General features: G+C 42.8%; 1 protein-coding gene across 4 annotated transcripts in view; it reads left to right on the plus strand.

Annotated features, from left to right (window-relative positions):
* The window catches only part of DNAJC13 (DnaJ heat shock protein family (Hsp40) member C13), a 248732-nt gene that overhangs the window by 190440 nt on the left and 32693 nt on the right, over window positions 1-25599 (plus strand). For all 4 annotated transcript variants that reach the window (XM_069730085.1, XM_069730086.1, XM_069730087.1 and 1 more), the window contains 18 exons: window positions 534-579; window positions 1142-1296; window positions 1474-1675; window positions 1780-1895; window positions 2966-3044; window positions 5716-5851; window positions 8788-8969; window positions 9201-9275; window positions 10880-10999; window positions 18368-18547; window positions 21353-21520; window positions 22748-22861; window positions 22981-23097; window positions 23661-23838; window positions 24632-24723; window positions 24866-24965; window positions 25121-25195; window positions 25402-25514. In XM_069730085.1, the coding sequence (XP_069586186.1) occupies window positions 534-579; window positions 1142-1296; window positions 1474-1675; window positions 1780-1895; window positions 2966-3044; window positions 5716-5851; window positions 8788-8969; window positions 9201-9275; window positions 10880-10999; window positions 18368-18547; window positions 21353-21520; window positions 22748-22861; window positions 22981-23097; window positions 23661-23838; window positions 24632-24723; window positions 24866-24965; window positions 25121-25195; window positions 25402-25514 (2248 nt within the window). The remainder of the gene's footprint in view (window positions 1-533; window positions 580-1141; window positions 1297-1473; window positions 1676-1779; window positions 1896-2965; window positions 3045-5715; window positions 5852-8787; window positions 8970-9200; window positions 9276-10879; window positions 11000-18367; window positions 18548-21352; window positions 21521-22747; window positions 22862-22980; window positions 23098-23660; window positions 23839-24631; window positions 24724-24865; window positions 24966-25120; window positions 25196-25401; window positions 25515-25599) is intronic.

The following is a 25599-nucleotide window of genomic DNA, read 5'->3' on the forward strand; positions in this document are numbered from 1 at the left end:
TTGTTACTTCTCAAAGCAATTTATGCCAGAATTCTGGGGAAATTGCTTTGATAAATGAGGGCCTCAGTTGGTAGAAAACAACCTACTGCGCAGCTTATGTAAGGAAGTAACCAAGGTTTATAATGAATATATTATACTAGATGGCAGCCCGATTCTAAAGAATCGGGAGTCTAGAATCCATATATACTTGAAATTCGGCAGGAGCTTGAAGAGCAACGTCACTGGGCCCGCCTCCACGCAGTAGAAACTTGCTGTGAGGTAAAAATTCAAAAATCACACCAAAATGGCGGGCGGAGTGTGTCACAGTACGGCACGTTTCTGATTGGTCGCTCGCAGCAGGCGGCAACCAATCAGACACTGGACACTGTTGACGTCACTTATCTCCGGACATTAGCTCCGGACATTAGCTCAGGACAAAGCCACGGAAGTTGGCACAAATTGCAGGAAGTAGTATTCTAGGCAATTATATATAAGATTCTAAAATATATTATGTTGTAAAACCTTCATTTGCATTTCCTTTTTTTTTTTTTTAGATTTCTCAAGTACTCTCATGCTAAACAAGCCTTCAGATCAGAAGAGGTATGGACACTGTCTAGAAATTCTAAAATCTATAGGTAAAGAGAACCTGACAGATGTGATGGCACCATCAATCTCCAGATACCAGTTTAATCTGCAGGTTGATGGCTTTATGAAGGTGTCCAGTTACTGTGCTAAGTGTCGCACACAGGAGAAAGTGAATATTATTTCTCCCAGGAGCCGCTGACTTTCACTTATCTGCAGATAACTTGTTCATCGATGGGGGTTCCACCTTTGAGACCTTGTCTGATACCAGAACTAGGCTCTGAACTGCTCCATTTAAATAGAAGGATGCATCGCATGCTTGCATTGCTTTATTTATTGTTTTTTGGACTTTCAGCAATAGCTAGTACAGTCCCATAGTCCATGAACTGAATGATAAGAACACTGCCTTCTCTCCATTCATAAGGGTACTTCAGAGCCACGTTCTTTGGATCAGTGTGGTTCCTAGCAATCAGCATGTTACCACTGTTTCTGTGGATAGGTAAAACTTGCTAAGTTGAGACAACTTATTTAGGATAATAAAACTACATTTCACAGGCATTGTGTTAACAATGTGTTTCAGAACAAAGGAACAGACATCTTTCAACGGAGCATCCTTGGTCACATTTTTCCTGAAGCTATGGTATGCTATCTTGAAAATTATGAGCCTGAAAGGTTTTCAGAGATTTTTCTTGGAGAGTTTGATACCCCGGAAGCTATTTGGAGCAGTGAAATGAGGTATGTATCGCTTTAAAGCTTTAAGTACCAGACTTATTCACACTTCTTTTCTCAGATTTAGCACTTAGTGGTCAACTTTGGCATAAAGTAGTCAGACCAATAACTGACAAATTGTGGATGTTTGGTTGCCAGATTTTTTCAGTCTGTTAATACTGTTGTTCTGTCGATGATTTCCAGGCGACTCATGATTGAGAAGATTGCTGCCCACTTAGCCGACTTCAGCCCACGACTCCAGAGTAACACCAGAGCACTTTACCAGTACTGTCCCATCCCAGTCATCAACTATCCCCAACTAGAGAATGAGCTTTTCTGCAACATCTACTACCTGAAACATTTCTGTGACACGTTAAGATTTCCAAACTGGCCTATTAAGGATCCGGTAAGTGACAAACACGTTGTCTTTTACAATTTCTCGTTTCTTGCGAATATGTCTGCATGACACGTGTATCTAGGGAATATTAGTTGTGTTTTTTCACCTATCAGGTGAAACTTCTGAAGGACACTTTGGATGCATGGAAAAGAGAAGTGGAGAAAAAGCCTCCAAGTATGTCCGTTGATGATGCCTATGAAGTTCTTGGTCTTCCTAAGGGACAAGGCCTGTAAGTTCAAGAATACTATTCCCGCAAGTGTTAGTGTGATAAAAAAAAAAATGTATTGTCCATTCTTGTCTACAGTGAGATGCTGACAGAGAAACCTTCTCCGACACCTCATATAAAAAGTAGTATAATAATCGCTTTACCAATGGGAATATCTCCTTCAATGGTTTTGCCCCTTTAATACATTTAGCACCGAATCCAAGTACAGATGATAATTGTAAGATTCTTTTGTCCTGACCACTGGGACTTTCACTAATTTTGAGAATAGCGGTCCCTAAGTCCCTGTTGTGATGCAGCGGTGGTGTGCATGCTTGACTGCTACTCAGTTCATTTTCATGAGACTGATGGAAGATTGCTTCTCCATCCATCCCATTGAAATGAATGGACTGGTGTGCATGACCGGACTTGGGCCCCAAATCTCCCGATTGTTGAGGATCCCACTGATCAGATCCCCAATATTCATACATTTTTTTTTTTTATTTGCTAGCTTCTACTACGCCAACGTTTTTCATAGCGTGCTACTGACATTAACATCACTCAGACATTGGGGCTCACAATCTAAATTTCCTATCAGTATGTCTTTGGAGTGTGGGAGGAAAGCTGAGTACCTTGAGGAAATCCACGTAAACTTGGGGAGGACATACAAACTCCTTGTAGATGTTGTCCTTGGTGGGATTTGAACCTAGGACCCCAGAGGTGCAAAGCAGCAGTGCTAACCACTGATCAGAAATATACCTTTATCTATTCAGTTCACATAACTCCCACTGCCTATTAACTGTGTAGTTTTCTCTGGAGCAGCTTTAATCTTTTGGATATGTGTTTGGCATTGACTACATTTTGTTTTACGGTCGTTGTATTTATGAGCTTTTTACTGCTTCAAACACTGTGTCCTGGAGAACTGGCTCAGATGCTGCATGTGCAGATTTGGATTAGATGAAATAAGAAATGCAATTTACATATCAAAACATCTCTGAAATGTATCCTTCATTCTGTTAAGCAGCTTGAATCTCTGTCCCCATGGGATTTAGTACTGTCTACATCACAAATTCATCTTTTTTGTGTGCGTTTTTAAGGCAAGAAGAGAGTAAGATAAGGAAAGCCTACTTCAGACTTGCTCAGAAATACCATCCAGACAAGAATCCTGATGGAAGGGTTTGTATTTATTGTTTGTTTTTTATTAAGTGTCTTAAAGGGATTGTTCCATACTTGACAACTCCTTCTTAACAATTGCATAGCCCACCATAAAAATAAAACACTTGATACTTACTGCCCGGAGTGGCACAACTCTATTGGTCACATTGTTCCCCGGGGTTGGGGGTCACGTGACACATCACCTTTCCAAGGGGCCTGGAAACACACATCTTGTAACTGTCAGTTTCCAGGAGGAATAACTTAGGAAAAGGCACAATGTAAATCTCTACAACATGATGCTCTAAAATTATTATTTTATGGGTAATTCAACTATTTACTGAAACAGGTATGTCATTAGAGCTGCCATGTCCTATATTAGGGGGCGTTCACACGTTCAGTTTTTTACCTCAGTATCTGTAAGCCAAAAGCAGGAGTGGGTGATAATACAGACGTGCTGACATGTTTCTATTATACTTTTCCTCTGATTGTTCCGCTCTTGATTTTGGCTTACAGATACTGAGGTAAAACACTGAAAGTGTGAATGTGGCCTTAGTCTGATGATCAGTCCTGAGTATAGGAAAGTCTAAGCATTGAAAGGGAGAAACCAAATCGGAAAAAATGGCAGAAGACATGATTTTCATGCAATTACGCAATGTTGCTTGTAGTCTGATATTAGACATGTGATATTGGACGTCATGGTTGATGAGGTCTGTACATAGCTGTGGAATTACTGGTGCTATGTAAGTGAGATGGCTAAACTGGACATCTGCTTGCCCCTACTGTGCCATGCCAATAATGTCCGCCTAAGCCAGTTCTGCTTGTTTGTTAGGTCATTGGCTTTTAAATTTTGGATTACAAATCCAACGATTTGTTCAGGTATTATCTTAGCATGCTTGAGTGCTAACAGTGTTGCAACACATGCAGAGTTTGCCATGCGGCCACGAAGACTCATATTTTTTGAGCACACCAAAGACACTGGGCTAGCATACAAGCGTGCTCGGATAACTCCTTATCTCAGCATGTTTGCTCATCACTAGTGATTGTTATAGGTTTATTAACCCTCAACACAAATCAGTAAAACATACCAAATATCAATGTAAATCAAAAGGAATATCCCATGGAAGTGTGGATTTGGAATGATACTCATAAGTGGAAAATCAAATTACAGGCTGAGCCAACTTCAATGGAAATTCCTCAAGACAAGGAAAAGATGCTCAGTAGTGTATGTGGCCTCCCTACGGTACAATGCCTGGACATGTTCCTGATGAGGCGGCGGATGGTCTCCTGAGGGTTCCCCCCTCAGACCTGAACTAAAGCATCCGCCATCTCCTGGACAGTCTGTGGTGCAACGTGACGTTGGTGGATGGAGCGAAACATGATGTCCCAGATGTGCTCAATCGGATTCAGGTCTGGGGAACGGGCGGGCCAGTACATAGCTTCAATGCCTTGCAGGAACTGATGACACACTCCAGGCTCATGAGGTCAGGCATTGTCCTGCATTAGGAGGAACCCAGGGCCCAACCACACCAGCATATGGTCTCACAAGAGGTCTGAGGATTTTATCTCAGTACCTAATGGCAGTCAGGCTACCTCTGGTGTGCACATGGAGGGCTGTGTGGCCCTCCAAAGAAATGCCACCCCACACCATTACTGACCCATTGCCAATCCGCTCATGCTGAAGGATGTTGCAGGCAGCAGATCGCTCTCCAAGGTGTCTCCAGACTCTGTCACGTCTGTCACATGTGCTCAGTGTGAACCTGCTTTCATCTGTGAAGAGTTCAAGGCGCCAGTGGCGAATTTGCCAATCCTGGTGTTCTGTGGCAAATGCCAATCGTCCTGCATGGTGTTGGACTATGAGCACAACCCCCATCTGTGGACGTCAGGCACTCAGACCATCCTCATGGAGTCGGTTTCCAACCGTTTGTGCAGACACATGAACATTTGTGGCCTGCTGGAGGTCATTTTGCAGGGCTCTGGCAGTGCTCCTCCTGTTCCTCCTTGCACAAAGGCTGAGGTAGCGGTCCTGCTGCTGGGTTGTTGCCCTCCTATGGCCCCCTCCACGTCTCCTGGTGTACTGGCCTGTCTCCTGATAGTGCCTCCAGCCTCTGGACACTACGCTGACAGACACAGCAAACCTTCTTGCCACGGCTCGCATTGATGTGCCATCCTGGATTAGCAGCACTATCAGAGCCACTTGTGTGGGTTGTAGAGTCCGTCTCATGCTACCACAAGTTTGAAAGCACAACCAACATTCAAAAGTGACCAAAACATCAGCCAGAAAGCATTGGTGCGGAGATGTGGTCTGTGGCCCTTATTGAGATTGTCTTGATAACTGCCAATAATTACCATTTGTTGTCTATTCCATTTGCACAACAGCATGTGAAATTGATTGTCAGTATTGCTTCCTAAGTGCACAGTTTGATTTCACAGAAGTTTGATTTACTCGGAGTTATATTCTGTTGTTTGTGTTCCCTCTATGTTTTTGAGCAGTGTGTATGTGTGTGTCTGTCTATCTATCTATCTTTCTATCTATCTATCTTTATTTCTATATTTCTGAGCTTGTATACAATTCTATCCATGGGTATATCTTTATTTCTAGATTCCTGCAGTGAATTTTCTATGGATGTTTTGCGGGAATTGATTTCTTGTGCAATATTTCAATATTTTTTGCAATCTTTAATTTTTGTTCTAGGATATGTTTGAGAAAGTGAACAAGGCATATGAGTTTCTGTGTACCAAGTCAACGAAGGTTGTGGATGGGCCAGATCCAGAAAATATCATTCTGATTCTTAAAACTCAGAGCATCCTATTCAATCGTCACAAAGAAGGTAATATATATCTTATGTTTGTAGGGGGTGTAAGTAATGTTATAATGCCCAAGAGCTCCTCTTTCCCAGTATCTATTTACTGGTCAGCATAAGCGTCAGCTCTGCTTTCCTCGAATTCCACAGGTTTTTGTAATGTTATAACCTCTTTTGAAAACCATTCTATTATTTAAATAAAATGGAATTATCTGCTTGAGTTTGTCAGCAGTTTTTCCTATTTATCTTGTTCCGATGCAGTTACAGCACAGCTCATACTGGTACGAGGTCCTCCATGTCCACTGAAGGATATGCACACATGCAGACAGGGCTTATATGTGCTTTATGACAGTGTTAGATGTTTAAATTCGCAGCAAGTCAATTGCTTGTTTGAACTGATGTCCACAATCCCATCCTAATGTTGCAGATCACCTGCCCATGTGGGGATTAATATTTAAATTAAAAGGCTAAGCTAATTATTTTAGCTGTCCCCTGAGGCTCTCATGGCAATTTTGCCTAGTCACCGTTTGGCCTGTACATCCTGTCCTCCACAGATACGTCATATAGACACTTGATCGCTGTATTGCTCCCAAGTGTCATCTCAAAACTGTCAAAGGAAGGATCTCCAGGAGATCAAGGTGATTATATTGTGGGGGTTTTTCTGGAAAACTTGATAAAATACCCTGCACCAGTTTAGTGCAGATATTCCCACTCAGATCTGTCCTAATATCTATACACTAAAGAAAAAGGAAAAAATAACTTGGGAAAGTTACTGTGTTATCAATTTTTTCCCTTTGTAACTAGAGATACATTATTAGTAGGTACTACGGTTTATACCGGTTAAAGCGTTTTCTGCCCTGCCTACAGATATAAAGGTAATTTGCAGGTAAATAATATTTCAATCATGCCTGACTACTTTACTGCAACAGCGGCTATAGGAAAAAATAAAGTTTAATCCTCCGTGCAGCCGCTTCCTTCCTGTCATTGGGAGGAAACAGAGCAGTTACGGTCACTGGGTCAGTTCACAGTGAGCGCGGCTTTAGTCACTCCCCTGCACTTTGATTGACAGCCTGCTCTGCATGCATGCTGCAGACTATACTGTCAATTAGTATATGAAGCAGTGACTGACACCTCCCTGCACTGCCTCAAGGACTGGAATCAAGTGGCTACAGGAAGTATAAAAAGAGGATTTTTGAACCTACCATAAAATCCCTTTCTTGTAGCCTTATTTGGGGGACACAGAAAACCATGGGTGTATGCTGCTACTACCAGGCGGCTGACCCTAAGAATTACAACCTTATACAATAGTCTGCTGCTTCTTAGCATGCTGCACCCTCCTACGGACTATACGCTGTTCAGCTGGTGAGAAGAGCAGTAAGAGAAACAAAAAAACACACTCCCAACGGGGCAATAAGAATAAGCCTGGTGCTGTTTCCCTCAGTGAAGGCTAGGAGAAAGGGATTTTACGGTAAGTCCAAAAATCCGCTTTTCTTGGACCCTTCATCGAGAGACACAGGAAACCGTGGTACTTTCCAAAGGTGAAAAAGATACATGAATGTGTACGGCAAATCCTTCAGGTAGTCACGTGAGTGAATGCTTGCAGCACTTTTCTGCCCAGACTCGCATCCGCCGAAGCAAAGGTGTGAATGTTGTAAAATATTGGGAAAGTGTGGATGACAATCCAAGTAGCAGCCTTACAAAGCTGCAAAGTCTAAGTCTGATGGCGGACAGCCCAGGAAGCCCCCCACTGCCCGATTGCAATGAACCTTCACCCCTGGCGAGGTCACTTTGTTCTTGGCCTTGTAAGCTTCCAGAATGGCAGACCAAATCCAGAGAGCAATGGTCGCCTTAGAGGCAGAGAGGCCTCGGCAAGGTCCTTCTGGAATGGCGAACAGGGAATCTAAACACCTGAAGGTAAGTGCCCTTCATGTAGTGATGCCCAGCTCTGCCAAGGCTTAAACGGATTAGAACATCTGAGTGAAGGCAAGAAGGATCTCTTCATTAAGATGCAAGAAAGAAACCACCTGGGGAAGGAACGAAGGTGCTGGACGCAAAACCACCTTGTCCAGAACACCTACTGCGTTAGGTGAAGTACAGTTCCTACTGCCCAGATGAGTGGGGATACGACCTGACCCCTGGCATCCAATGTTCTCCGGGGCAGGACTACAGAGTGGACTATTGCTTTCTGTTTCACTATCTGGAGAAGACATGAGAAGAAGATTACAAAAAAATAATAAACACCATTAGCAGAAAACGGTGTGTAGACTCTAGACCCGTGTCTGCCCCGTACCTGACACTAAGCTAAACTGAACAGCTTACTGCCAGAAGGCAGGAGTAGCTTGCTGAGGACGGCCGACTATTTTTCCTTAAAGTTGTAATTCTCAGTGTCTGGCTCTTGGTGGGAGTAGTGTACACTCATGGTTTCTAGTGACCCCAATGAAGCGTCCAGTAAGGCGGCCAGACATGATTTACTTGCTATTTCAGGTGTGTATATAGGTTTATTTACCGTAATCCAGTGTGTTCCTGCATCTGGTACATAAGGTGTATAGGGGACATGAAATAAGCATTGATACTTTGCTGCATTTAGTTTAATAACTGTAACCCAAACACCCATCTTTCATCCAGTGCACCATATATTATGTAGACCGTTTCTGTATCTTATCTGACATTTGGGTGTGGTCTCACTTAAAATGTGTGGTTTTCACTAAAGGGATGTTTCCAAACATGCAATATTATGCACCAAATTGTCACACGTTTCAGGCAGTAAGTAAGCGCTAATAGGTGGTGTAAGTCTAAGGATGAATAAATCTGACAAATCTGGTGCAATTTACAGCTGTGCCGTGTAAGTTTGCTCCGCCTGACAAGTGGGCACTATGGATAAATATGCCCCAATGTGTCCACTTTATCAGGACCATCTGCACAGAATGCTGGAGAAAATTTGTGCTTCCTATTTTCTTGATTAGATCTTCAGCCATACAAGTACGCTGGCTACCCGATGCTCATCAGAACGATCACCATGGAGACCTCCGATGATCAGCTTTTCTCCAAGCTTTCCCTCCTTCCTGCTGCCACTGAATTGGCATTTCACACTGTCAATTGCTCAGCACTTAATGCAGAGGAACTGAGAAGAGAAAATGGAATAGAGGTACTAATTTCTCATGAGCTCCTACATTGGAAGGCTTACAGATCAATGTTTCTGTTATTATAAAATGGCAGTAGAGATCTGTAATGCAGTCCCTCCTGGCAGTCTGCCCACATCCACCTGCGTAATCCTCTTAGTCTGTAAGCCCTGCTCATACTCCTGTTAATGACCTTTTTACATGAGTTACTGCTCATTAAACTTCTTGTGTTTAAGCATGTCTCTAATTTGTTTTAGGTGCTACAAGAAGCTTTCTCTCGCTGCGTCTCAGTGCTAACTGGGTCAAGTAAGCCAGAAGACATGCCAGTGCAGGTACATCATCAAGTATCCGATATTCTGATCAGACCGTAGAGGGGAAACGTGTCTCTTCATATTTAGTCAATGTTTATCACCTTCTACATGCCTAATTGTGTTCTTTTGGCCGTGTGGTCACCCAGCATGTTGGCAGCCATGTTTCAGTAAGATCTTCTTCTTGAAATGTTTTCCTGTAGAGACGAGTTGCATAATGAATTGGCGCTTTCCATAGCGATGTCCCTTCTGGTATGGAGGACTCATCTTCTACCTTTGAGAAACTCATGACTTCCCCAATTTTTATAGCATGCATTGACATGTCTGTCATATGTAAGCCCTTTAATTGTGGTGCCAATTTGTCCAATTTGTATTACCTAAATTGAACAATCCCTGAAATCTCCGTTTCCGCACTGGAAGTCTTTTGTAGCATTCCTCTTTTCTCTACGTTTAAGCTTGGGGCGACTCCTGCCATCCACCTCCAGAAATGCCAATAAACGTATCCAAGGCACCAGAATGATTCCTCAAGTAGATAATGTCTGTCGTGTCAAATATCAGACAGTTGTGTACAGCTACGCTTCGACCAGACAGCCAAAGTGAGAAAAGACAGCATAGATTTACTTACATTTGTCTTTTCTCAAATTGGCTTCACAGAAGTCGTCTGTGGCTGAAACATTGCCATTTGGGTTTGTCTGATGTGTCACATAATTAAAGAGAATCGTCAGCAGGGTTTTGCTATGTAAACGCTAGGACAGCATGTGGTAAGGGTTAAAACACTGAACTTAGTGATGTATCACCTGTTAAGCTGTGTGTTGGTGTTTACTTAGACGAGGTTTAATTACCTTGTGAATAACATTGCTGTGACTAGCTGGTTGTGTGCTTCTGAGATGAGCACCTCGCTGTCTATAGCCATAGTATATACAGAGGCTGGTGGGCGGGGCTAGCTTCTTCAGCTCTGCTTCATGCTACGTGTCAGAACTGCTGCACCCAGTAAAGTAAGGGATCCTTGAACTCAGGGTCTCTTTGCCTACATCCTGCTCCTCTCAGATGAGGTAGCAAAATCGTATTCCCTTTAATAAAGTCTCTACTTGATGAATGACTCTACTGCCGTGGTTTTGCTTGGTGAGTTTTCACTTTGGGCCTTCACAGTAAGCCAACACTTGTTGTTTCTAGAGTTTCCTCCACCTTTAGGATTACCTGAAAGGTAACCTCTTATGACTGAGCTGGAAGCCGATAACACAGGCTCCACCACTTTCTCTCCTGCACTGTAAAGCAAATGCTGCACAGGCCACAGAGCATGCCCATAAAACTCCCCCATAGAAGTCAGTGAGATCTTGAGACAATTGCTTTCATATGTCCAAGTCCTAAATATCTACAATAGTGAAGAGTTGTTGCACATCTCTCATGTGTTGTAGAAATTTAGGAGCTGCTCACCAGGAAAAATGGCATATAGACACATCATTTTAGGATCAATTATTCTATTTTACTTATCGAATTGTTGGTTTCAATGGAAACAAGAAAAAGATGCTTTCGAGGTGGGAAAATGTCTCCTGTTTCTTATAATGTTAAGCCACTTCAAATAACAATGCACGCTGTCCTATGAGAGTATTAATGATTTTTTGTTTCAGGTGTGTGGACATGTGTGCAAGTGTTACAGTGTAGCCGCTCAGTTTGAGGAGTGCCGAGAGAAGATCATAGAGATGCCAAATATTATCAAAGATCTCTGCAGAGTATTGTATTATGGCAAGGTAAGAGACATGCCCATTTACCTGCACCGTGTGCGTGTATTTAGGATATTCTATGGCTGCAAGGTATAAGATAGTCATAGATATTTGTGTAAGAAAGTGAAGGTTGATTTTTTAGTAGCCTTTTTTCATAAATTTATTTTCTTACTCTGTCAACTTATTTGGGTATGCATCACATTTTAACCCCTTTGCGACATGCACCATACTAGTATTGCGCATATTGCTTCTCTCCCTTTGATGTGGGCTCTGGCGTGAGCCCACATCTTTCCCGGCACATATCAGCTGTTTTGAACATTTGACATGTGTCCGGAACAGCCGCAGGTGGAATCGCGAACCACCCGCGGCTATTAAACCGTTAAATGGCAATGTCAAACTCTTGACAGCGGCATTTAACGCACGCTTCTAGCCATAGGGCCAGAAATCCGCCCATCGGTGACCCCGTCACGTGACCATGCGTCACTAATGGGTAGGCATGACAACCAGAGTTCTCCTGGAGACATCTATGGTTGTCACTGCAGGCTTGCTGTGAGCGCCACCCGGTGGTCGGCGCTCGTAGCAAGTGAGGTATTCTGCTACACACAGGTGATCTGATCATCGCCTGTATGTAGCAGAACCGGTCGGGTTATGGCAGCTTCTAGTCTCACATGGAGACTATTGAAGCATGTCAAAAGTAAAAAAAAAAAAAAAAAATAAAAAAAAATTTTTAAATATATAAAAGTTCAAATCACTCCCCTTTTCCCCCCTTTTCGCCCCTTTCAAAATAAAACAATCAAAAAATCAAACATACACATATTTGGTATCACCGCGTTCACAATCACCCGATGTATCAATGAATCAAGGGATTAACCTGATCGCTAAACGGTGTAGCAAGAAAAAAAAAAGAAGCCAAAACGCCAGGATTAAAAAATAAATAAAAATCCCCAAAAACGTTGTGAAATTGCACTTTTTTTTTGCAATTTCACCGCACTTGGAATTTTTCACCTTTTCCAGCACACGACTTTTTAAAACCAATGGTGTCGTTCAAAAGAACAACTCATCCCGCAAAAAAATCAAGCCCTCACATGGCCATATTGTTGGAAAAATAAAAAAAAGTTATGGCTCTGGGAAGAAGTGTGAGCAAGAAGCAGAAACGCAAAAGCGAAAATGGGCTTTGGCGCGAAAGGGTTAAAATATGTCATAAAGCAGACTATAAACATAAAGCAGGTATGAGCGAGTTCTCTTTATTTACCTCTGTGTAAATAATTTCTCTTTCGCCTCATTGGGGGACACAGACCATGGGGTGTATGCTGCTGCCACCAGGAGGCTGACACTAAGTAATACAAAGAAAGTGATCTCCTCCCCTGCAGTATACACCCTCCTGCTGGCCCCCAGCTAACCAGTTCTTGCTTAGTGTCCGTAGGAGGCACACGGACGGGTCTGCTATTCAGACCCAAAGAACTCTTTTTACTTTAACCTTTTACAACGGACGAAGGGGGCGACGGATTCTTTCATGTTCCGATCTCCCCCGAACCAACAACAGGCGAGCACGGGAGTTTTACCTCTCCGTATCCTCTCCTGCGACGTGGGAAGCCACTGCCTGAGCTGATTCTAGGGGCGACGGGCCCCTTCAAGGGCACCGATCTCCCCCCTCCCTCATCAGACGAGCACTGGAGTGTCACCTTCAGTATCCTCTTCTGCAGCCAGGCCTATTGCCGGACATTCAGCCCTGTCCACCAGGTTTTACCCTCGGCTGTACAGAGGCACCTTCCAGCGTGGCGTCCGAGCAGCCCCCACTGCACCACCACTATTAAGAGCGGGTGGTACACGGAGGCGGACGGTTCCTCTCCACCTCCCTGCTAAAGGAACGATGGATTGAGGACTTTTCTTATCCCTGCACCGTCCAAACAGCAGCAACAGCACAGGATCTTTTCTCTACCTCTGACCTGCTGAACAAAGCTGCATACTGGGGTAAGTGCTGGGACTCGAGCGGTTGGAGGGCTCTGCACATCTGGCGGTTTATTCCCTCGTTCGGCGCCGGCTGGCTTCAAAAATTTAGCCCCCGGCTTCGGGTTTGTGTAGGCCGCAACCCGGAACTCTTCAGGCTCCGCCCCCCTATTCAGGCGCCTCTCATTCATTTTTACGAGAGCTCTATTCTCGGCGGCCATCTTCATCCTCCTGCCATTTCCGGACACGAGCTCATCCTGAAGTGGCTGCTGCATCGCACCGGCGGTACTCAGCGCTGAACACAGCGCTATTCCAGACGGGGGGCTCAGAATCTCGGTGAGGAGAATCCTCCCTCCGCACCCCTCCCCCGCGCGCACCCCGGCAGCATAATGGGACTAGCGTTCCCTCTTTTTAATACTTAACACCTGCAATCTCTGGTTGTCCAGCAGCCACATTCCCTGGCCTTAAAGACACATGCCCCCTATAGGTACATGTCCCTTATAGGTACATGTCCAGCTTTCCCTGACTTTAGCTCATGACCAGCATCCCCTGGTCTTCAAGGTTCCCTAGTTTTTAAAAAGGGGCACATTACCAGCATTCTTTGCTCTTTAAGTCATGACCAGCCAGGAGCCGGTCACCTTCCACAGAGTATTTAGTTCAAATAAGCTCAGGAGCCCTCCGCCGCCGATCCCGGCTCTTCCCAGAGTACCTGGCTCCCCTCAAGGGGCTTCACCTCTGGCATAATCTTTGAAAAATGCCCCGGTCTTAAAGGCACATGACCAGTATTTCTGGTCTTAAAGGCGCACGACCAGTATTCCTGGTCTTAAAGGCACATGACCAGTATTCCTGGTCTTAAAGGCACGTGGCCTGTATTCCCTGGTCTTAAAGGCACATGACCAGTATGTCCTGGTCTTAAAGGCACATGACCAGTATGCCCTGGTTTTAAAGGCTCATGACCAGTATGCCCTGGTCTTAAAGGCATGTGACCAATATTCCCTGGTCTTAAGGGCACATGACCAGTATGCCCTGGTCGTAAAAGCACATGACCAGTATGCTCTGGTCTTAAAGGCACATGACCAGTATGCCCTGGTTTTAAAGGATCATGATTAGTATGCCCTGGTCTTAAAGGCACGTGACCAATATCCCCTGGTCTTAAGGGCACATGACCAGTATACCCTGGTCGTAAAAGCACATGACCAGTATGCCCTGGTCTTCAAGGATCATGACCAGTATGCCCTGTTTTAAAGGCACATGACCAGTATGTCCTCGATTTAAAGGTACATGACAAGTATGTCCTGGTTCTTAAAGGCACATGACCAGTATTCCCTGGTCTTAAAGGCACACGACCAGTATTCCCTAGTCTTAAAGGCGCATGACCAGTATTTACTGGTCTCAAGAGAACATCATCAATCTGAGGCTGGTCACCCTAACTGGGCTCTGGAGCCTTCCGCCGCTCATCCCCTAACCACAACCCATGGTTTCTCTGACAAGAGATGGAATCCCTCTGTGACCCCTCTGTGGCTCGGAGTGCTCGCAGGACCGATATACATGGTCTCTCTCCTACATGGGAGCCGTCGGCTAGCAGGGGCCGCAAGTGTTCTAGGAATCCGTACAGGCGTCTAGAAAACGGAAGTTTTCTCTTCCTGATCTCTCCCCTATTATTTGTTGAGTACAACGCTGAATATGGATCGCATATTGCCTTGGATTGCCAGAGCTTCAGCAAAAAAGAGACTCTCCTATTTATACCGTCAACAAATTGACGAGTGATTCACTGGACAGAAGCCTCTAAGTAGGTTGCCATACCTGGTCTGTTTTTTATGGGCGACGGGTCCTTTAAAAGGCACCGATTTCCCCCCCCCCACGTCTTCAACACACGAACACATGCAGTGTCGCCTCCATGTATCCTCTTCTGCATCCAGGCCTAGCGCCAGACAACCTGCCCTGCCCACCTGGGGACCTCAACTCTGGGGATGTACAGAGGCACATATTTTTGGCGTCCGAGCACCCCCCTTTGTATCACCACTATTTAGCGGATGATGCAAGAAGGCGGACGCTCCCTCTCCACGTCCCTGTTAAGAGGATGATGGATCGAGGGTTCCTAATTTTCTACTCTGCACGACGATGGCAAGAGACCTGCTGGTTGCAGCCCCGCTTTTTGCCACTTGGCAGACTAATCGGGTAGTATTTCTGGTGGTATATCTACCAGTATCTCCGCCCGATGTATCATCAATTAAAATACCACAGACGGTCGGATAGCAAATCTGGTGCGTTCCGTCTTGTGGTTTCGGGTTCAGCGCTCTCCACCACTTGGGTTGCTTGACCAATAGTCTCCTGGTCAGAGACCTTAACTACTTCGACTCAAATCAAATCTTCTGAGCGGGAGACTAACAAGGGATCGTGTCTTTTCTTCAGACCCATCCAGCAGTGGAAGCGTTGTCCAGGACAGTCTAGATCTAAGGAATCTTGGTTTCAAAAAGGAGGCAACGAAAAGTAAGATCATTCCTGGTCCTCAAACTTCTAACAACCTTTCACAGGGTCCTCCTTTTTCAGATGGAGTTCCTCCGCTCAGCCATCGACATTCGGGATTCTTACCCTCACATGCCTATTTTTTCCCCTCTACAATAATCTCTTCGCCTTTCCATTCGCGAACAGCATTTTCAAGTCACGATCTTGCCCTTCGGCCTGGCTACCACACCAGAGTGGTCGCAAGGGTCATAGCGGTGGTCATGTGCTTCTTGCATCCTAGAAGCATAGTCGTCCTGCCCTACTTGGTCGACTTTCTAGCCGCTCTTCAGGGACCATGCTGAGTCGTCTATATCACTTGCAATACCCTCTCACTTGGGCTAGCAGCTAAACTCAGACAAGTTTTTTCCTCATTCCCAGCCCAGCAGATCCTCTTCGAGGATGATCCTGCACAAGAAGGATGTTGATTCTCTCTCGAGTCAAGGTCGTGGCCCTTCAACAGGGAGCTTGTGCACTTGATCACTCATTTCCTCGGTTCATTCAATTCGCTGGGAGGGTTCTGAGGAAAAAGTCGACAATGGAAGAAGTATCTTTCGCTCCTCTCGTTTGCAGCAAGTGAATCAGGCTTTCAAAGTTAGTCTCTAAGCTCCATCCTCTTCCAGAGCCTTCTCCTGGTCCAATGGTTATTAGGGAATACCGATGCCAGTCTCCTCTCCCGATCATTTCTCTGGACATCCGAACGGTACGGCTAATCCTACAGCAGGTCCACTGCCTTTAGATGGATCCGTATTCAATTGGATAATGCCACGGCTGTACCATACGTCAATTATCTAGCAGGTACCCACAGTCAAGCGCCATGGCCGGGGTACCTCGCACTCTCTGATGGGCCGAGATCTATCATTCGGTGATCTCAACAGTACATATCCCTGGAGTAGAACTCTGGGCGGCGGACATATTCAGCCGTCAGGGTTTCTCCTCAAGTGAGTGGGAACTTCACTCAGAAGTCTTCCTTCAGATCTGCCTTCACTGGAGTACTCCAGTAGTAGGTCGGATGGCGTCCAAGCTGAACGCCAATGTACTCCAGTTCATGGGTTGGCCTCGAGATCAGAGACCATCGCAGTGCATGCTCTGTTCTTCCATGGTACCAATTTCCATAACCCCTCTTCCACTACGTCTAAGGTCCTTTTGGAAGCAGAAGGGGCCCCAGTGATCCCGGGAGACCCGCACTGACCATGTCAGGTTTTCTCTCTTGCGGTGCTAGTATTTTTTCCGTCTTAGTTAGACAAAACTGGAAATATGGTCTTTCTCGCAGGGAGCCTTCACCTTAATGGTCCTGGGGATCTTACAGTAGACTCCTTTTTCGATCCAGAAAGACTTTACTATCAGGGAAGGTCACTCCCCTTTTTTCTCTGCGTTCTGGTCATCCGGATGAGTCTTCAGAGCTCGCCGCTCTGTTTTTCTTTCAGTCTCTTTTTCTTATTACCATCAAAGCATGGTTGCCCTCAAGCCATCCCCTTCCCTCGTTGCCAAGGTGGTTTTGTATTCCCACTGTTGCAGGAGCATCGTCTCCTTCGGCTTCAGTCCACAAGACGGAAGGGGTTTTCCATATTCTGGAAGAAGTAAGTGCTCCGAGCGGGTACGTATCGAGGACGGCGTCCTTCCGAAGGTTGGACACTTTACTTGGGCTTCTCGATGGTAAGTAGGCTTCCTGACGGTCTCAGGAAGTGTTTAACCGCTTCATCGGCCATGTTAGCCTGGTGGATTCTTTTCACCATCCAGGAGTCCTTCCGTACTAGATGTCAGCCTATCTCCCTGTCTGGGGCTCCAGACGTCGGAAGCACGACCGCAAGCTTACGAATTCCTCCAGTCCGCAGGCTTTCTTGCAGCACTATAATTCACACACTTCCACAGATGTGAGTCTGGGCAGGTGGACTTTGCAGGCTGCGGTGGCGCACTTGTCAGTAGCGGTTACACGGTCTGATCTGATGTTGTCCCCACCCAGGGACTGCTTTGGGACGTCCCATGCTCTGTGTCCCCCAATGAGGCGAAGGAGAAATAGGGATTTTTGTGTACTCACCGTAAAATCCTTTTCTCCGAGCCATTCATTGGGGGACACAGCTCCCTCCCTATTAGTAGTTTGTACTTGTTTTTATCATTTGATATGTTATACTCTCCTATATATTGTGACATGCTATACGCGTATATGTTCTAATTGATCTCCTACTGCTTTTGCACCGAACTGGTTAGCTGGGGGCCAGCAGGAGGGTGTATACTGCAGGGGAGGAGCTAACTTTCTTTGTATTACTTAGTGTCAGCCTCCTGGTGGCAGCAGCAGCAATACACCCCATGGTCTATGTCCCCCAATGAATGGCTCGGAGAAAAGGATTTTACGGTGAGTACACAAAAATCCCTATTTTCATACAAAGAAGAATGCAGATGTGTCGTCCTACTGTGAAGCTCTACGTTATGGCTGCATTGTATGGGCATGGGTTGATTTTCTCTTTCTGGGTTGTGTTCAGATCTGTTGGTCTGTTTTGTGTTGTGCCTCTTAAATAGTGATGAGCGAATGTGCTCGGGTGCTAACAGAGTGACTTTGGCGAGCTCGAATAATATGTTCGAGTCCCTGCGCCGCTCTCATGACTGTTGGACATCAGTACACATAAAGTGTGCCCGAAGGAGGTAGCGCACTGATATCCATACACTTTACAGGGTTTGTCTTTTTGAGACATTTCCTTTAGGTTTATCACCCCCATTTCTTTCATTAACAAATAGTTGGCTTTTTTTTTAACAATACTTTTTGCTGTACTAATGTTTTTCTGTGCACCGTATTGCAGTGTTGTGCGGTGTACATCGCCTCATCTGTTAAATACCATTCAGGCTTCTGTCCAGCCCAATATTTGATCATGAATAAGAGAATTCTAATGTAATGACTGCCTGTTGGAGAGTGTAATGTTATTAATGGATCAAACTTATGTTTGTTCACAGAAAGTCCAGAGGCTGGCATCTCTGGCCGTGGAGTGCGTCAGCTCCTTTGCAGTTGATTTCTTTCTACAAACGCATTTGTTCCACGCAGGGATATTGTGGCATCTGCTTATTTACCCCTTTAACTATGACTTCACATTGGAAGAAAGTGGCATTCAGAAGAATGAAGATACAAATCAGCAGGTATGTGCTCATAGTGACCTCTACTTGTACTCCAGTCTGTTCAGATATTACTTCTGCCTACAGCAATGTAGAAATACTTATTTCCACATTAATATGGGGAATTGTCAAGGTAGAATTACCACAGCCCTTAGGGATTTGTTCACACTCAGAGTTTTTAATGTATTTTCCTGTGCCTTTTTAGTGCGGAAAAAACAATGTTTTACATTAACAGCAAAATGATTGAGATTTCAAAATCTCATTTACACAGTGCTTTTTTTATTGCATTTTTTGTGTGTTGGGTGTTTTTTAAATGCAGTATGTCAATTTCAGGGTTTTTACTACTGAGATGGTTTAGCATCAAAAACATGTAAAAAATGCATGAGAAAGCGCAAAGAATTTCTATTATGTTTTCTAGGCCATAGCCTGCATTTTTTCATGCAGAAAAATGCTACATGTGAACAGACCCATAGAAGGTTTACTAAGAACCACAGACCTTTTCTTATAGACATTGCTGGTGGTCCAATTGCTGAGAAAACTAGCAATCCAGACTGTGATGGCACAATGCAGGCTATATTCTCACACTGCAGGCTTGTCACAGAAGTTTATATTACTACCCATTGATCTGAATAAGACCAGCAGAAATCCATCCATGTGGAATACACTTTTTCACAACAAATCTGCTTTGTGAATCTACGCGATGGGATCTTGCAAACACAAAATATACAGTAAACATTTTATGCAGGTGTGTGGAAAAAGTGCTACAATGTAAGAATGCTTTAAAAAAAACAAACCAGAAATTATAAGCTTTGTTTTTATCAGTTGACAAAATGCAAAGTGACTGAACAAAACAAGATCTAAATCAAATCAATATTTGGTGTAACTTCCATTAGCCTTCAAAACCGCGTGAAACATCAAGTCTCTTAGGAGGAAGGTTGTTCCAAACATCTTGGAGAACTAACCACAGATATGTGCATGTAGACCTGTGGAAATTCTTCTGTCTCTTGATGTAATACCACATAGACTTGATAATGTTGAGATCGTCACTTCAAGGGTTCCTTGTTCTTCTTTAAGGCTCATTCACTTGTCTGATTTTTCCACGGACGAGAAAAACAGATTGATTATTCTGATCAGACTTTGATCACAGTGTGGTCTGCATGTCATCTGTTTCTCTCATACGTGAAGAAATAAAAAAAAAAATATATATATATATATATATATATATATATATATATATATATATTATATATATATATTATATATATATATATATATATATATATATATATATATATATATATTATATATATATATATTATATATACAATATATATATATAATATATATATATATATATATATAATATTATTATTATTATTATTATTAATATTATTATTACTACTAGGCAATGTTGAGGAGCATAGACGCAGTGGTTGGCAAAGAAAACAGTGCAGCAGATGAAAGACACATCATGCTTATTTCCCTGTGAAATCATAAGATGGCCAAATCGTGGAGACATATCAGATTTTCAACTAAGTGTTGGATCAAAATCAGCAATGCAAGACATTTGGTCTATGAAAAAATTAGACCGCACTCGGATAACATCCAAGTGCCGTCAAATTTTCATGGACTGTCAGAATAGTTAAGGTGGATATAGATTATAATTATATAATCTATATCCACCTTAACTATTCTGACAGTCCATGAAAATTTGACGGCACTTGGATGTGCCAATTTCTTGGTGCCATCAATGCTGAGAAATACAAGCAAATACTTATCCATCACGCAATACTGAAGACCTATGGTTTGTCCTCCAAGATGTTCGGAGCAATTTCCCTGACAGAGCCCGTCAAACTATGTGCAAGTGTACCTTTTAAAATTGATGTTTTAAAGCATTATCTGTGTTTTTTTTGTTTTGGTAGCAGTGGTGTTTTTAATCTAAGTTCCCTACTCATAGTCTTATACCAACCGGCCGTCTTCTTCATCTTTTATTGGCGCTGCTCCAGTCATTCTCTACAGATTGTGACCTGCTGCAGTGTTTGCTTTGATAGTCACAACTCAATGCAAGTCTGGGAGCCAGAGAGGATCTCCAAGACCAGCGTTTCTCAACTCCAGTCCTCAAGTCCCACCACCAAGTCATGTTTTCAGAATTTCCTTAGTATTGTATAGAAAATGGAATTAATGCTTGATCAGGTGATGAAATTATCACCTGTCCAATACTAAGGAAATTGTCTTGAGGACTGGAGTTGAGAAACACTGTCCTAGACATGCATTAAGAGCATGTGACCATTACCTCTGACTTCCGGTCAGTCAGAAGTTGCGGTCACAAGATGGCACTGCGGAACTGGAGCAGCACTGGGAAGAGCAGAAGACTGCAGTGAGTAAGTATAATACTAGGGTCAAGGAACTTAACAACAACGCTGGAGTGGTGCTTTAATGCCGTTTTGAAGACCAAGGGTGGTCACACCAATTATTGCTTTGATTTAGATTTCTTTTTTTTTTTTTATTCTATCAATTTATTCTGTTATTTTTTCTTCCATTTTTTGAACTGATAAAATTACACTACTAACACAATTTACACACTTGCATACATTTTTTTTCACAGTTTGGTACACCTAAATATGTGATTTATAAACGTTTAATCATTCAGGGACTCCTACATTGCCAGGTTCCGTCTATTTTCAAAATTTATTATGTACTTATAATTGGGAAATAAGTTCTGCTTGCTGTGTTCAATATGATGCATTGCAAACTGACTGTCAAAACTACATTTGCCCTACCTGCATTGCACCCCCTTATGTTTTACTGTGTTTTCTCATTGTTCAACAGGAAGTTGCCAACAGTCTTGCCAAGCTCAGCCTTCTTGCTCTGAGCCGATTAGGGGGATTTTTACCAGGCGATCAAGTAACCCCTGAAAATCCAGCTATACGGAAAAGCTTAGCAGGGATGCTTACCCCTTATGTTGCTCGGAAACTTTCTGTGTCATCTCCTGAAGAGGTATAGTGCGATCTGTCTACAATAGTGCCCATAATGATCATCCTGCTTTCTACTATCGTAGTCTATGTTTTATAGTCAAATCATTAATTTAAATCCTTTCATGGACCCAGATTATATTATGACCAATTATATTTTCATTTTGGACTCGGAGTAAGGGTATGTGCACACGTATTCTTTAGGTCTGTGGATTTTTCCGCAGCTGATTTGTGAAAACCGCAGGTAAAAGGCACTGCCTTTTACCTGCGGAATTACTGCGGATTTACCGCGGTTTTTGTGCGGATTCCACTGCGGTTTTACACCTGCGGTTTTCTATTATGGAGCAGGTGTAAAACCACTGCGGATTCCGCACAAAGAATTGACATGCTGCGGAATGTAAACCGCTGCATTTCTGCTTGTTTTTTTCCGCAGCATGTGCACTGCAGATTGCGTTTCCCATAGGTTTACATTGTACTGTAAACTCATGGGAAACTGCTGCGGATCCGCAGCAAAATCCGCAGCGTGTGAACATTGCCTAATAGTCCTTATAATTTTTGTTTTATAAATCAATAGTATACGTGAAAATAAGAAAATTTGTATTATATCTTATCATAGAAATCAGTTTTTTTCCTCCTCTGGGGCTGATCTTTCATTTTCAAAAATCTCAAATCCAGGTAAATCTGTACTCGTAAAGACAGATTTTTACATTACTGAGAAAGGAGGGGACAATTGGTGCTAATGATATTCTATGTAGAGGGAGAGGAGCAGGAGGCCCAGTGCTTCCACCTTCCCCTCTGCATCAAATCTTATCCGCGCTAGCTGTCTTCTCCTGTCTCAGAAGTCTAAAAATCTGTGTGCACTGAAGACTCATTTTACCGTTGATTTTTGAGAATGAATGATACTGACAGAGAAGGAATAAGATATATTGCAAAGTTCCATATTTTTGTGTGTACAATTGATTTATGAAATAAAAATTAAAACTGTTACGGTTTAACACTATTTTGTTTCTATAGTATGTGATTTACTGGTTGCCATTCATTTTAAGAAATAGATATCACAACATATTCTAAAGCTGAACTAATTAAAAAAAAAATATAGTTTTAGTTGGTAGAATTGTGATCCTTTCCTTCAGAATTCCATATCGATCACTTTCAAAGACAAAGCGTTACTGGAAGGTGTACACAATCCCTGCTTTTACTATTGGCTGTGATGTGTGATCATTACTAGATTTCTTCTTTTTTTACTCCTCAGACCCTGAAAATGCTGAACTGTAACACAGAAAGCCCCTACCTGATATGGAACAATGGTACCCGAGCAGAACTCTTAGAATTTCTGGAATCTGAGCAGGAAAATATGACAAGACGAGTAAGAAATAAAGGATCTAGATTATTTCCTCTCTGGCAGTCAATGAGGAAGATGCATTCAAATGTATTATATGCAGTGTTACAGGAAACATAATAAGATTTATATTTTTTCTTTTCCAGGGAGAATGTGATAAAAGTTACGGGGCTGATTTCGTGTTCAGTGATCACTCCAAAGAGCTGATTGTGGGAGAGATTTTTGTCCGGGTCTACAACGAACAGCCCACGTTCCAGCTTGAGGTGAGTGTTCACTGGTGATCGATAAATGAAAATATATTGAAACCCTTCATCTATGCAATGATGTATCTGGCATAGCTGACATGGCTGTGTTGCAAGTGAATCCAGGACAGGACACTGGTGTGAACAGAGTGTCGTCTGATATATATATAGATAGATAGATAGTTATATATATATATATATATATATATATATATATATGTGTGTGTATGTATATATATATATATATATATATATGTATATATATATATATATATATATATATATATATAGTTATAGTTATATAGTTATATAGTTTTTGGGGTTTTTTTTGGACTGCATAGTTTTCTTCATTACAGACTCCATACATTAACAGCAGCAATTTGCAGTCAGGTAATTAATGAAATGCTGTGCCTTATGTCTGAAGACACTGTGGCCTGATAATACAATATTTTCTGATGGTTTCCTATTTTAGAAAAAAATCACCTATGAAATATTCCTAGTCTTGGCGACGTTAAGGTCATACTTGCTTGAATTTGGGATTTGATTCTATCATTTTTTTTGCCATTTTTCTATTTCTTGCATAGGCACCAAAAGCCTTTGCCGCTAGTCTGCTCGATTATATTGGATCACAAGCCCAGTACCTTCATACACTCATGGCCATGACCCAGACTGGAAAAGTGGAGTCTGAACAGCATGGAGAAAGATTACAAAAGGTTGAAATGGCCCTAGAAGCTTTAAGGAATGTAATCAAGCACAACCCAGGTAACAGGTTTTGTTTTTTTTTTTTACCATCATGCTAACAATTAATGGAACGGTCTATCATTGCTATCCCATGGAAGATTGCACTGATATAGCTTGTATAATGCAGTACTTTTAGCCTTCATAACCACGATGTTGTAGTGCGGAGCAGCAAAGTCCTATCAATGGAGTGGGTGGTCTGGTCTTGTGATAAGTCTGCAGTCACTCTTCTGACTTCCCAACACTGTCTGGTTTCCCTGATGTTGCCAGTAAGCGCATACATGTGGTCACATGCCGACTAGCTGGACGTGCTCAATTCACTTGTTTTTAGCGAGGCCCAGCACTTCTAGTCAGAATGTAGCCAGAAGCATTGGAATTGCACACTTTGTCACATGACCACCCGTTTTTTGACACCGGAGAATCCTGACTGTGTGAAATGCACGCGCAGTAAGGATTCCGAAGTCTGCATTCACATGGCATGACTGCAGACATTCATCAGAAGACCGGACAACACGTGTAATTGATTTATTTATTGCCTCACATTTGTTAACTACCTCAGCCTGTTCCTCTCCAGGATATCCTAGAAGCAGAGCCAGCCAGGAGTCCATATTGTTTTGGGTTGCTATTGTTAAATACAGAGGTTTTTTGTATAATTATTCCTTAATAATGTATATAAATGGCATTAGTGATTTATATTTTGGCATGATCCACATGTAGTGTTCATATGACCTTTTTTTCTTTTTTAACCTAGAGGGTACCTAAATCATGTGGGTCTAGTGAATAATGTGGCCTTTTTTGTTGTCTTTTTTTACATCAGGGTCAGAGACTGAATGTATTGGACATTTCAAATTGATTTTTTCATTGCTGCGAGTCCATGGAGCTGGAAAAGTTCAGCAGCTTGCATTGGAGGTAAGCCGTTGCGGTCTTGCATAAATGTACCACAGTTTCAGGAAAATGTTGTAGAACGGTTTTTGAACACAATCTTTAAGTGATGATGGTTTTCTTTTTTCAAATTTTTAATGTATTTTTTGCTGTATATTTTACGTAACAGGTAGTCAACATAGTCACAAGTAATCAGGAATGTGTTAATAACATTGCCGAATCCATGGTCCTCTCCAGCTTATTATCGCTATTGCATTCATTGCCAACAAGTAAGTTTTTTGTTTTGTTTTTCTTTTAATGCTACGTACATTTAATACATACAACCCATGGTTATTGGATATAAGGCAGTTATATTGGGCTTTTTATAGAAAGTGAAGCTGAACTACACATCTTTAAAGCGATCTGACTTGTGTTCTCTCTTCAGGTCGGCAGCTTGTTCTTGCAACCTTATATGCTCTAACATCGAATACAAAAATCGTAAAGGAGGCCATGGCCAAAGGTATGTGGAAGGTGCTGTTTTATTGATGGCCATATACAGTACTCTGTGTTCCTCTGCCAGTGGCTTGGGTGGTACACATAGGCCCACTCAATGTCACTGCCCAGATGATAGAAGTTGTATAAGTTCACACTGTTCATCTGCCAGTTATGTATATACTGCATATGCGCAGCCTCCAGTTTAATTTTAGCTTTTTTCTTTTTTTCCAGGAGCTTTAATCTACTTATTGGATATGTTTTGCAACTCCACTCACCCCCAAGTCCGATCACAAACCGCCGAGCTGTTTGCCAAAATGACAACAGACAAACTTGTTGGCCCTAAGGTGGGTTAGTCTTCTCAATATGTTTTCTCAGATCATTAAACAGAATTTTATTTGAAGGTATAGCTAATGCAAATGTTTCCTGATA

Source organism: Ranitomeya imitator, chromosome 6 (assembly GCF_032444005.1).
Source record: "Ranitomeya imitator isolate aRanImi1 chromosome 6, aRanImi1.pri, whole genome shotgun sequence".
NCBI classification, from domain to species: domain Eukaryota; kingdom Metazoa; phylum Chordata; class Amphibia; order Anura; family Dendrobatidae; genus Ranitomeya; species Ranitomeya imitator.